Source organism: Scaptodrosophila lebanonensis, unplaced genomic scaffold (assembly GCF_003285725.1).
Source record: "Scaptodrosophila lebanonensis strain 11010-0011.00,11010-0021.00 unplaced genomic scaffold, SlebRS2 tig00000001-arrow-pilon, whole genome shotgun sequence".
Classification (NCBI taxonomy): Eukaryota; Metazoa; Arthropoda; class Insecta; order Diptera; family Drosophilidae; genus Scaptodrosophila; species Scaptodrosophila lebanonensis.
The window spans coordinates 16,486,356-16,500,179 of NW_022060529.1; the positions used below are offsets into that span (position 1 = coordinate 16,486,356).

Here is a 13,824-nt window from a genome sequence, read left to right on the forward strand (position 1 = left end):
ATGTATCGATAATTTCCCAACTGTTACCTGTCTTTTGTCATACATTCCGAGATCAGTTCTAATTTTCGTGTTGTATTATCTTTAGTTTTTTTTTAGGTGTATAAGTCGATTATAAAAAGACTTTTGTCAGATTTCATCATTTATCACACATTATAAGATATTTTTTAGGCATTTAACGCCATGGACAAGCTACGCCGCGTGCTGAGTGGTGATGAGCCGACACCTGAGGAGGAAAGCAGCATAATTACACAGGTAAATACATATGTTCATGTCTATATAGCTATGTAATTTGTGGATATTATTTATTGTTTGGGTCACATATGCTCCTAAATTCACTACGAGCATGATCACTTCATATAAGTCCTTTATGTGTAGATATGTATGTATGTGCATACGCCCCCTCGATCGAGTGTGACTCAATGCTAATCAATCATTTATGTGGCTTTACAAATGCTAATCTATGAATTTTAATTGCAGATAAATGACATTTCCACTTTAAGTTGGTCCACACGCATCAAAGCTTTCTGCGCCTGTTTCGTCTTGGGTATTCTGCTCTCTTTTCTGGGTTCCTTGGCGCTGTTCCTGCATCGTGGAATTGTGGTTTTTGCGGTGTTCTACACACTCGGCAATATTATATCAATGGCCAGGTAATATGGGGCTTACACACGCTATCAACAGTGTAACGTTTATTGTTGTTTTCTAGCACCTGTTTTCTAATGGGACCTTTCAAGCAGATCAAGAAAATGTTCGCCGAAACCCGACTCATAGCCACAAGCATAGTGCTAGTTTCTATTGTCATGACATTTGTAGCCGCTATTGTGGTAATTTGAATTGGTTTTTATGTTTTTGTTTCACAGATTACAATTTTTAAATTACTTTTTATTTATTTTGCTTTAGTTAAAGAAAGCCGGCCTTACACTCATATTCATTATCATACAATCTCTGGCCATGACCTGGTACTCGCTTTCTTATATACCCTATGCCAGAGATGCAGTACGAAGCACGGTCTCAGCATGCCTCGACGTGTAGAATCTTGTTCATATATTTTTGTACATATATCTAATTTCAGTTTGATAAAATTGTCATTTCATTTACTTATGTATCTTATAGGATTGCAATTAAAAAATGTATTAATCTATATTAGAAAATATCCGTTGCTTTACTTTTATAATAACAAGATTTTCGTTGGTTTAGCAGTTTTATACATACATATACACATTACAGTTAATTTAATCAGTACGGCTTTGCATAAAGTGTATGTACATTGTACAATTAACAAATTTGCCAGTTATTTGTTCTTTTAATTGCCTCTCATTTATTTTTCTTCTCTTGGTTTTTTTGCGGCGATAAATTACCTAGAAAAATAAACAGAAATTATAAGTAATTGTGATCATCTCAGGTTACACGATTTTTATTTTAATGTCGTAGTGCGTGCTATCAATGACATCAATGGATTTACTTCTTGCCACAGGTGCTTAACATTGAGAATGTATCCGAGAATGTGCCAGCAAGGAAAAATCAAAATGAAAGAGTTATACAATAGTAGATGATAATGGTGAAAAAGCGTAGATAACAAGCTTGTGCTGGGTATAGGGCAGAAATGATTTTAAAATGTTTAAGTAAAATTTATGTAGACCTGGTCGAAAACTCTATTCACATTATACTGTTCTCTGCTTATTATCGACCGAGTTACAACAAACTACGTTATTAACATTTTTGTTTTAATAATAACAGTTTTAAATGAATCTCCCACAAGTTTTGGCTCCACTCCTCACCTATTAAATTACTTAAAGTTTTAGGTAGCAAAAAACTCGTTTCAATATAAGATTTAAAGATTTAGTTATTACTCCTAAGTTTTAAATCATTAAATAAAAGTAACAAAAACATTTTCTTTTGGAATAAATACCTTTCTCCTAATATTTGGCTGTTGATTTATTCATATACATATACATATGTATTTTTTTATGTTCCTTATGATGTCATGATTTTATTAATACTTCTCTTATCGGTAGCTGGTAACAAATAATATTTTCAGCCGACTAAATAACATTATTTATAGAGTAAAAACGACAAAATATTTGTTAAATTTTCGACTTGTAGCCTGTGCCTTATTCAATACTATTATTTTTTTTTTTGTGTCGACTGATTATTGAACTTTTAAACTATTAAATACCCTTATTTTTAAACAGAGCTGGCTACAACATCTATAATTAATTGATAGATTTGAAAGATGATTGTCGATTAACAAATTTGTAGCATTTACATACCTTTGGAGGGACTGTCGAGCTGACGTTTCGTTGGCGTCGATGAAACCTTTTTCAGCTGGCGTTGCTGCAAGAGACGCGCATATTTAATTCACATTTATTAAAACCCAAATAGTATACACACACCTGCCACCAAACAGCCACATAAACGAACGCAACCGAGATAAGCACTTGAATTGATAGCCAAATAACAATGTTGATGGACTGCGTGCGTTCAAACAATTCCTTTCCATTCTTAATGCAGAGTATGGCCTCGGAGACCATGATAGCTCCATACACCCAACACTGGGTGCCTACGCGTTTGCAGCGCGTATCGGTGACATAGACGTAGTATTGTCTAGAATAAATGCAGCAAAAATTATTGTTAAATGAATGTCACAAATGAAATTATAATGTTCTTTCTACCTGACTGAGGGTGCCACAAAGAGGCCTATGAATATCAAACGGCCAATTACAATGATGTGATCTGGTGGCATCTCGAAAATGTGTTTCAAGAAGAAAGTATTCAACTCCGTCACCTGCCAGAATATAACCAACTGTATGACTGCAGCGAAACGCATAGCTGTCGACTTTGGATCTAGCCATCTAATTGCTGACCAACTTTCAGGTGTGAATTGTAGCATTGCGCGCTTGATTTTGCCCGTTGTCGTTGAGATATCCTTTATGCTAGCCCATTTATATTCACGCATTTCGAGTATTTGACAAATCTTGAGGCCCACCCAGATGCCAAGGCCATTGCATATGATTACATCCAGGATGAGCGCGTCCCACCAGCACTCAATAAAGTTTGGCAGCAGATGAGCAAAAGTGATTTCTGTGATCTCCCACATTACCGATATGGCCCACAAAATGCCCATATGCCTGATGAGTATCGCTTTAAATGCCCAGCCCAGAAAGTGGCCCCAGGCGAACACATCCAAATGGCCCTTAACACGTTCCCAACTAATGTCGGAGCAGTTGACACCGTATTCCTAATAATAATAATAATAATAATAACAATATTAAGTTATTTGTTTATGCTTGGGTTTTATAGAGCACTCACCTTTTCCATATCAATATGAAAGTTTTTCAGCTTGGGATCCAACCAATAGAACATATTTCGTATGGTTTGATAGTTTTGGAACATTAAAAACTGTAATGTGAGCAAATAGAGCACCGAACAACCGAAAAGTATTCGCCAGATTGCCGGATGTGGTCGTGTAAATGGTCCATTGGGAAATGCAATAACCGAGACGATAAGAAAGAAGAATACTATGGAGAGCAGCCCTGCCCAAAGATTGTCCTCTACATTGCTTTCATTTCTGTAAGAAAAACAAAAACCACAAATATTTTCCACATAAATGTTTGCTGACAATTCCAATAACGCATTATCAGCGTGCACTTTGCACCCGACGTAACGGGTTGAATGGCCTTTCTAGATCAACGAGATTACTTGGTAAACATTTTCAGATATACATATATGTATATAGGTAGCGAATGGTGGATGGGGGCCTCTCAATGGCGTTGGCGCCGACGACATTCAACGTGTATTGGTTCCTCGACATTGCGGGTAGTGACACATTTGGTTCATTTGACATTTGTATTGACTATTTTTTTTTTTTTTTTGTTCTAATTAGACAAAAAGGCGAACGTAAAAAGTAAAACAAGGTTGATGCGTGAAAATAGCGACAGCATGTGTTACGCCTGAATTTGTTATGGTAAGGCGTATGAAATGTTAAGGCTCTTCAAAAATAAATAGAAAGATCGATATCATAAACACAAAGTGTCGGGCTGTCAGTTAGCGCCAAAAAAAAATTGCACTTACCGGACAAAGGCAAAGTACATCACGGCCAGCACGGAGACGGCCAGCAATGTGATTGTGTGTGGCTTATAAAAAAAGTCTAAGGATATATCATCTACTGGTCGCTCGTTGACTATGACAAAGGTTTTTGCTATTTCTTCCTTTCGGCGTGCCCCCGCCGCCTTGCCGTTATCTCCGCCTCGTTGCTTGGTTGGTGTGGCCGGGGCACTGGCCGCACCTGATTTGTTTAGGGCAGAGGCGGCTGCGCTTAAACGATCGCCACACGTTTCCTGCGCGGGCGGTGTGCCACGTGAATTCGAACGTTTCTTCATTGCGAGACTGATTGACTGACTGAAAGATCTAATCGAGATTACAGCAGCGCGTTTTGGCAATTGTAGGCACTATCAACGGCTACGCCGACGTCGGTGGCGTGATAATGGCGCGGCCGTTGGGCAATGGGTTAGGTTGCTGGGGAGCAAGCACGCGGGCTAGTAGCAGATTGCGCAACATTCGGAACAACACGCGGGAGAGAATGATACGTGTTCGCTATGGCTTCGGTATGCCAAGCTTAGACCAATTGTTCTCGTCTTTGGTCAAACTAGAAATGTTTTATTTAATGTTTTGCCTGTAAATGATTTTCGCCTAATTAGCATGCTGTGCGCGAGTTCACAACGAAACGAACTGCATAATTTGACACTTGCCGGGCTACTGCGCTATCAGCCTATCAGCAGCTCTCTTTGTTTTGACAAGAGACAGCTGTGGTGTGGCCAGACCGTTCGGTAGGTAGTAATGCTGCCATTACTTCGCAATTGATTTGGTAGCACTGTCCCGCGGCCAAAAACAACTCGTAGGATTTTGTGATAAGCTGTGATAGAATTGTGAAATTAATATGTTGGATAAAGTAAAAAACGTTATTGTGGTGCTTTCGGGTAAAGGTGGCGTGGGCAAATCAACTGTCAGCACGCAATTAGCCTTGGCCTTACGCGAAACTGGCTACAAGGTAATTCAAGTGGGTTCGCAGCACATTTTTAAGGCACCGGGCACCAGCAACCGCACCAAGGCCAGCGCCGTAAATATTACAATGGCAACAGAACCGATGTGGTGCAGCGGCCAAAATATACCAGCTGATGCGAGATTTTAAAAATGTGCTGCATACAAACCTTGTTGAGATTGGAAACTAATTCTTGAATCTTTATTGACAGGTTGGCCTGCTGGATATTGATTTGTGTGGTCCAAGCGTGCCTTATCTGTTGGGTCTCGAAGGAAGCGACATTTATCAATGCGATGAAGGCTGGGTACCCATTTACACAGATGAGACAAAGACGCTGGCAGTGATGTCGATTGGTTTTCTGCTCAAAAGTCGCGACGATCCAGTCATCTGGCGTGGCCCCAAAAAAACGGTCATGATTAAGCAGTTTCTGACCGATGTTAAATGGGAGGAACTGGATTATCTGATAATTGACACCCCACCCGGCACATCGGATGAGCACATAACAGTTATGGAGTGTATGCGTGAGGTTCCGTGCACTGGCGCTGTTCTGGTAACCACACCACAGGGTGTAGCACTGGATGATGTGCGCAAAGAAATCACGTTCTGCAAAAAGACGGGTATTAAGCTGCTGGGCATTGTAGAGAATATGAGCGGGTATGCCATTAAATCATAAGATATGTATACATTTATTTGCCCACATAACTAACGCTTGCTATTCAATAGCTTTGTTTGCCCACATTGTACGACTTGCACAAACATCTTCTCCTCCAATGGCGGTGTGGAGTTAGCAAATTTCGCACAGGTGCCTCACTTAGGAACACTACCCATAGATCCGCGCATGGGCGTGCTTGTAGGCAGCACATCCTCGGTTTTATCCCATTTGCCCGACTCCAGCACAGCGCAGGTTATGCGCCACATTGTGCAGCAGCTGGCGGCAGCAACAGCTCAGCCCCAAGAAATTACTGCGTAGCATTTAGTTAGTTTTGCAAATATAGGAGGATCCTTTTACACTATGTTAAGTATGAAGAAACTACGTGCGCCTAAAATTGGGTTTGGTGTGACCAAACAGAAAAATAATAATTATAAATATTAATTGCAAAATTAAACGACAGTTTCATTTATTTTTCGTATGCTTTTTATTATTCTACTTATAATCTTTATCAAACGCTAAATACCCACGGCCTTTGGTATTTCTTGTTTTACATTTGTAAATCAATTTACATAGCAACGTTTAAGAGGAATGTATAATCGCAGTGAGTTTTTATACGTGTATTGACTTTTGACTAAATTTTGAACATTTTTTCATTAAGTATATGGTATAACTAGCACAAATACTTAAATATATTTTCATACATAATAACAAACAAACAAACAAATTTAATTTACATATCGTTAAAATTTGAAACTTCGTAAAAACTTTACTTTCTAAATAAATCGATTTGTTTATAAGCCTTAATACTTCTCAAAATGTTCGATATTTCATATCACAATACATATACATAATAATATGTTTATCTGAGAGTCCAACAGTTATTAAATAGTTTGAGCGATTTTCAACATACATACATATACACATATATGTATATTGATGATATTGTAGGACACCAAGAATTTGTGGTATAGCTTTACAAATCTATATGTACATGTACATACTATACATATGTATTTGACTAACATCCATTCCCACATCGCATTTTTAAATAATTTAAAACGAATAATGTGCTTCTTATTTAATATAATTCTATTGAATAAATAGTACTTTTAAATTAGTAAATAAATAGTCCCCACTCATCGGCACATTTACAAAATACATTTGTAGGTACATGTATGTATGTGTGTATGTATGTATGTATGTATGCATGTATGTATGTATGTATGTGTGTGTACATTGTATAATGAATATTGAAAAGACGCATACTCGAATGCAAGGGCGTAGGCAGGGCAACAAATTTTGCCATATAAAGTCGACCACAATGGAACTGAGTTGGGTTTGTTGAAGTTTTATCATTAATTATATGAATAAATAATTTTTTAAATACATCGTGCATCAAAATTTCAATTTTTTGGTAAAAGCTGCGTACGCCCTTGCTCGATTGAATGGCAAAGTTCGATGATAAGGGCCGGTAATGCGTATAGCGAATGAAAATGGTTTAATAATTTCGTGCGTTTTGTTTTTGTTCTGCTGGACGTTGTAACATACAATATAGCTAATACTATATTTTTGTTGTAGAGACCAATTCGGTTGTGATTGGCTTATTCAGATTAAACTCCGAGTTGGGTACCGAGGAGTAGATCTTTGGGCGGTTTTTACAACAGCACAGCCAAAACAAAAGTATGCATAACACAAAAACAATACATGCCACCGCGATGCCTGCATATAGCCATATCCCAGAGAATTCATTTATCTGAAAAGGAGGATTAGTGCCACTGGTGGCTATGCGAAAATCCGATTCATTTATGTTCCTGTCTTTGTGTTGGCTGGTGGACTCGGGCGTCTGAAGCTCTGGCGCTTCGGTCCGTCGGTCTGGATGCTCTGTGGTCTTCATAGATATGTCTCTGCCGATATTGGAAGCGGGGCTACTGCTCTCTATAATTTCTTTCCCATAATTATGAGTGCGATTGTTTATGTTGTCTGTGGTCAGGGCGTTAGCAACCTTTGGAGTACTGCTGCTTTCTACGCTCTCTGCGCTGATTCTGGAAGTTTTCGTTGTGATCTCCTCGTTCTCTGGTGTTGCAGTTGAAGCTGGCCTGGTTCTATCCATCACGGTGGTAGAAGCTGTGCCGATCTCTCCATTTATTTTGGAAGCTGATGTAGTGCTTTCCTGTATAGGAGTTGGAGATGTGCTGCTGTTCTCCGTTCCCATGCTGTTGGTGGAAGATGAGCCGATCTCTCTATTTATCGTGGTAGCTGATGCTGTGCTCTCTGGCAAAGGAGTTGAAGCATCGCTAGCATTCTTCGTCCTCACAATGTCGAAGATTATATTTATATTTGATGCATTATTTGTGCTCTCTACGTTCTTTTCGATTGAAATTGAAACAATGCTGCTAATCTGCGAGTTCTCAGTGGTGGTGGTGGTGGAAGAATCTAACGGTGTGCTCCCTATTTCCTTGCTGATAGTACTTTCCGAGGTCTCGTTGGGGATGGTGGAAGCTGTGTCAGTCTTTCTGACATAATTGAAAGTTGTTGTGGTACTCTCTACTTTCCATTGCTTAGAATTGGAAGCTTCACTGGTGATCTGTGGGCTCACATTGCTACCAACAGAATCTGTACCACTATAGTCCACATTAGATGATTTGGTAGTGCTTTCTACGTTCTCTTGTATAGCGTTGGAGACTGCGATGCTGGGCTCCGTTGTCATGCTGTTGTCACTTGTTAAGAGCACATGCTTATGCTGGTCATCCGGCTCATCCAGACATGTCGCACAGCACTGACCAATATGTGTCACGGGATTATCACAGTTGGGAGTTCTACACTCAGTAATAATGCATTTTTGTTCGCCATCTACGCATGTGCAATGTATGCAACCGTTGTTCTCATTCCAGGATTCTCCATCTTTCACTAACTTGTCCATACTATTGACGTAGCAGCCGCTTCTTTCAGGATCGCATAGCTGTTGGCAGGGTCCCCTGCAGCTATTGCATTTTGTGCAGCTATTTGTGTAATAAACTACCGGCTTTTTATTGTCACATTTGGGCTGATTTTCGCATTTGTAGATTGGGCAACAGCTGCCGGGCTTTCCGTTGCCCAAACTGACCTCCACTGCCACCTTATGTGGACATTTTGGCCTTGGACAGGGTTTGCACACACATCTATGTTTGCTGCCTTCATTGAGAAGAATATCATATATATATACTGAAATGCTGTCTTGCGGACAGGTGCCTATATTGTCTGAAATTGAAAATATTATCTATAAGTAAATCAGCATATCATCGTAATAAAAAGTAAATGTCGAATTGTAATTTAATACATAGTTTTGTGTTTTCAATTTGTGAACATGTTGGTGATTGTGCGTAATACGTATACTTGAGGCCTATAAATGTACTTATGATAGGCTCAAACCTTACAAGGTGCGTTCCAAAGTAAACAGGAATTTTTTAAATCTATATGTCGACTGGTGCGTTAGAATCTGCTATCTTTATCGATTGTCCAGTGAGAATTTCATGACATTTCATCGATTGGAAGTGTCAGTATGTTTGTGTTATCGGTGCGAAAATGAGCTTCGAACAAAGAGCCAACATTAAATTTTGTTTTAAAATTGGTACAACTTTTACCGCAACGTTCCAATTGATGGAACAAGTTTATGGCGATGATTGCCTATCCCGTAGCAGACTGCACGAGTGGTTTCAACGTTTTCAAAGTGGTCGTGAGGACATAAATGACGATCAACATGTGGGCCAATCACAGTTCGTTATCACCGAAAATTCCATCGAAACTGTACGTGAATTCATCAAAAATCAGCCGAAATCATCATTGAAATTGATGGATATGGAATTGAAAATCTCCAAAATATCGATTTATCGCATTTTGACCGAACATTTGGGCTTACGAAAGGTGTGTGCACGGTTTCCGGTTCCGCACAAATTGACTGACGACCAAAAATTGCTCTCATCGATCGACGCTTGTGACCGATTATTTGACCAAAAATAACATTTTAACCATTAACCACTCGCCGTATTCACCTGATATGGCACCGTGCGACTTCTACCTTTTCGGAAAAATGCATTTGCCCATGAAAAGAAAGCGTTATGCAGACGTAGACGCCATTCAAAAGGCTTGCACCGGCATACTGGCGGACACACCGGCCAACGAGCTAAAACACTCGTTCGACATGCTTTTGCTGTATTGAAGCAGAAGGAGACTATTTTGAATAAAATAAATTGATTTTGCCGAAAAAACCAATTGTTCTGTTTTTTTTTTTAAAGTCCTCTTTACTTTGGAACACACCTTGTACTTTAATATGTTTGCGTATTATTTGTGGCTGCAAGAGATATTTTAATCTACAAAAAACAACAACTGTTTAAAGAAAAGTCGTTATAGGAAACTACTCTGCCCAGTCTTAAACAATTACATTACCAAACAGAATACAATATTGTACCCTCTAATTCAAACCAATACCAATAGCATACAAGTACATAACTCGAACTGATTATTGGTATCCAGTAAAAGTATGAAATATACTCCTATATTTATATGGGTTTGTTCTAGTCCAAAACACACACCCATAGGTGGGGTAAGATAGCGTGCAAAGTTTGTGAATGATATAAAAAATAAAGCAACGGTAAAACGTGCAGAAAACAACGTTGTGTTTTTTTTACTAGTAGGGCTTAGACAAGTTAAGATAGCTTTCAATTAATGGCCATGGATGACCAAATGCTTAAATATTGCAATTACTTTTATAAACATTGTTTAGTAGTCTTCAAGTAAATAATAATCAATCCATCGCTAATTAAGAGCTCTTGAATTTGAACAAAGAATAAGAAAATCAACACTTCAAGTAAATGCTAAATAAATGGACGTGAAAAAATGCTCTTAAGTCCGCTGACACGCAGAGTTAAAAACTGCTCGCCTGTAAAACGCAAAAAAAAAGGAAATAAAATCTCGAATTCGAACATACAGCGTAATTGACACTAAAATTGCAATTTAATATGAAACCGACAATCGGTTAATAAAACAACTCCAAGTTAATACTAAATAATATGAAAAATTAAAAAAAAAATTAATTTGTTCGGAAATCTTCCACTTCTAATTACCATTAAACGAGCCTGAATATATATCCACTGAGTAAGTACACAAATTAATTTGTCATACCATAACTGTAGTTAATTGATTCTAAAGTTGTTCAGAAATAACTTAAAATCCAAATCGTAAAATCTTCTAATCTATTAACAAGGGCAACAGACGGAAAAAATAAATATTGTGTGTTTAAAACCACTTTAAAACCAATAGCGTGATTTACTTCATTTCGATTGATTTCGAATACACATAATATTAAAAATAATTCTCCCGCTGCACTGAATGTAGGAGGACAGATTGTGTGAAGCTTGAATCATCTAGCATCTCATACTTATATATACATATATGTATATTTACGAGTATATATAACGCTTGGGGACTATCTCTCACCCAGCCTTCGACGACCCACTCCATTCTTGCAGCGAAACTAAGGCGATTGATAATTCTCAGACTGCTAAGAGGGCTGATTCATTCAAAATACAAAGCACAGTTATAGTATTTAAATCAGTGGCTGCTGTTATAAATTATGTTGATCGGAACAATATAAACGCGCAAATAAAAATGTTGAACATTTAAAGAATACACCATAATTTGTTTACTCATAACAGTTTCTTTGGTTTTCGTTTGTTTGTTAAATTTGTTTACTATATTCCCCGAGTGTTGCGGGGAGGCGCTCGAAAGAAAAAATAAGATGAATGATTCCAAAATCTTACCGCAAAGAACAAGAAATTAGTAGTATTACATGCCAGCAGGACTCTTTGAACATCCTGTTTCCAACCTTTAACCCCATTCAACTAAAATAAACTTTGTTGCGACCGTCAACTCTATAATGGCTTTTAATATAGTGTACCGATTTTGAGCAAATTTATTTATTTTTATTTATTTATTTATTTAAATACCGAAATAAATAGAAAAGTTTGAAGCACAAAGAATGCTACTTGAACCAATCGTTCCCATGGCATTTATTATAGTACACAGATTTTGATAAATATCAAGAGGCACTATAAAAATAAATGGAAAATGTAGGATAGCTTTGGAATTAAGAGTAATTTTTCCATCGGCCCTATGACAGCTTTTTAAAATAATCAGGCTATATATGGCTTGTAGTAGGCCGGATTTGCGTATAAATAAAATAATCCTACATATTAGGTTGATATTATTGGCTTTTATGGTTTAAAAGTTCTTCATTTTATAAATTTATTCCAAAAAATTAAAATTTTTATTAAATATGATGAACAGAAAAACTTCAACAAATCCAAATCTGTTCCATTTTAAGGCGAAATAGTGCGCCATAATAATAATTCAGATTGCGACATTTTTTTCAGGACAGCGGCCCCCTTGGATGGTGATCCATGTACATATGTACAGGGTGCGCCAATCGGTATGCAAACATTGAATATCCTTGAAAATAAACAACCGATTTTCAAGTATGAGATATTTTTATTTAATTTGGTTCTGTACAATTTCTTGAACTGAGGTTTTCAACACTGGTCTACTCAAGTCAATCGGTTCACTAATGACAAAGTTATTCAATATCTACATACCGACATAAAAGATGGCGCACCCTGTATATATGTATTATTTTAATTTCTGTTACAAGCATTTGCGCTTAGACTTTTTAGTAGTATTGTAACAATGCAATAGAAAGTCCTTATTGACATTATGTCGGGAATTTGAACAGAAAACCTCCTGAAACGTCATCCTTCTCCAAAAATAAATACCAAACTTAGGGTTAGCTGCTGGCATTGATCTTTTGTGGATGCTTTTTACATAATGGTCAATCATCTAGTGTGTCTGGTTTGTTGCTTTAGGTAAATTTATAAAAATTGGAATTTGATTATTACTAGAGTGGTGGCGCAGAGGCGATCCAGAAGACAAAGTACAGAGGCACACTCTCGTTTATCGTTTATTTATTGTTATTGATTTTTGACATTTTATCATTGAATTAGTAAATGGGCAAATATACTCGTATATATGTACATATGTATGACCAGCATAAGAAAAATGTGAATGGCAGGCAGAACAATGACAATAGCAACAACAACGTCACCCTCAACTAAAACAACAACAACAAAAGTATTTGTATTTGTATTTGATTTTTGCCTTTTATTTTAAGTGTGCCAAGAATTTCTTCGCCCCGATTCGATCCGATATTGTGCTCGTTTCATTAAATCAATTTCCAATGTGGCATTTCATTTTTGTCTGCTCCAATTATTTGTACGCACATATATGTACATATTGTACAAGTATGTGTGTGCCCTTTACAAAAAGCTGAGCAGTTACAGATACATCTAAACTACATACAAACTTACAGCTCGCTGCCATGTGATCTGCCCAATATGTATGAATGTGTGTGTGCGTGTGTGTTTTATGAACAACAAATTGACGTCATAGAAATCGTAGGTGATGCGCAGCTCACTCAATTGAATGTCATTTAAACTAGATATATACATACATAGTATCTAGATAGATATACATTTGTATCTACCATGTGTGACTTTCTATCAGGGCTAGCCATCTATCATGTATGTATGTAGGCGGCACTTTTGTGATTTGTGAGAAGTGCAAAGAAGAGCAGAAGTCAGTGGTCCAGAAATGCAAAAGTCATTTACAATCATCAGAGATACAAATGCGATAAAATCTGCTCTACTGCTCCACATTGGTACAACTAGCCGTTTATTCTATTTAATTTAAATACATACACCTCCGCTCAACTGCATAGGTTCAACCATGCTCAGAAGTTATATTTTTACAAACAAATCGAATCGAATTTGATCAAAACACGTTATGTAGAAAGAATAGTTTATTGTTAATAAAACTGTAAAGTTTGTGGCTTAAAAATAATTTTTTTTCAAGTTTTTTTTTTTTAAGTTTTTAATCTGGCTATACATATACTATTATATGTATTAAATTTTGTGATTCCAGATTAATGCTAAGTTATAAATGTTAAAATAAATAATTTTGGCTCAATTGAATAGGTTCAGTAATTTAGAAATTAAAATAACAAATAATAAAGCCATGAATTTGGTAATTGAAATCATAGAAATATTATTAT

At 37.2% G+C, this 13,824-nt stretch overlaps 4 protein-coding genes across 4 annotated transcripts; 2 read left to right on the forward strand and 2 right to left on the reverse strand.

The window, feature by feature from the left end:
* The first annotated feature begins 67 nt into the window (after positions 1-67).
* LOC115626366 (vesicle transport protein SFT2A) lies at positions 68-1,148 on the forward strand. Its single transcript, XM_030521723.1, has 4 exons — positions 68-252; positions 478-647; positions 704-821; positions 898-1,148. Exons 1-4 carry the CDS (start codon positions 181-183, stop codon positions 1,027-1,029), a joined length of 492 nt encoding a protein of 163 aa, XP_030377583.1. The 5' UTR covers positions 68-180; the 3' UTR covers positions 1,030-1,148.
* Positions 1,141-4,738, reverse strand: LOC115626340 (phosphatidylserine synthase 1). Its single transcript, XM_030521690.1, has 6 exons — positions 4,069-4,738; positions 3,307-3,565; positions 2,670-3,235; positions 2,391-2,601; positions 2,268-2,331; positions 1,141-1,355 (listed from the first exon to the last, which is right to left on the reverse strand). The coding sequence occupies exons 1-6, from the start codon at positions 4,374-4,376 to the stop codon at positions 1,312-1,314; spliced, it is 1,452 nt and encodes a 483-aa protein (XP_030377550.1). The 5' UTR covers positions 4,377-4,738; the 3' UTR covers positions 1,141-1,311.
* A 140-nt stretch (positions 4,739-4,878) lies between these two features.
* On the forward strand, positions 4,879-6,156 carry LOC115626359 (cytosolic Fe-S cluster assembly factor NUBP2 homolog). Its single transcript, XM_030521712.1, has 3 exons — positions 4,879-5,044; positions 5,247-5,689; positions 5,759-6,156. The coding sequence occupies exons 1-3, from the start codon at positions 4,934-4,936 to the stop codon at positions 6,003-6,005; spliced, it is 801 nt and encodes a 266-aa protein (XP_030377572.1). The 5' UTR covers positions 4,879-4,933; the 3' UTR covers positions 6,006-6,156.
* A 1,092-nt stretch (positions 6,157-7,248) lies between these two features.
* On the reverse strand, positions 7,249-8,607 carry LOC115627508 (putative GPI-anchored protein pfl2). Its single transcript, XM_030523243.1, has one exon. The coding sequence runs from the start codon at positions 8,605-8,607 to the stop codon at positions 7,249-7,251; it is 1,359 nt and encodes a 452-aa protein (XP_030379103.1).
* Between the last annotated feature and the right edge of the window lie 5,217 nt (positions 8,608-13,824).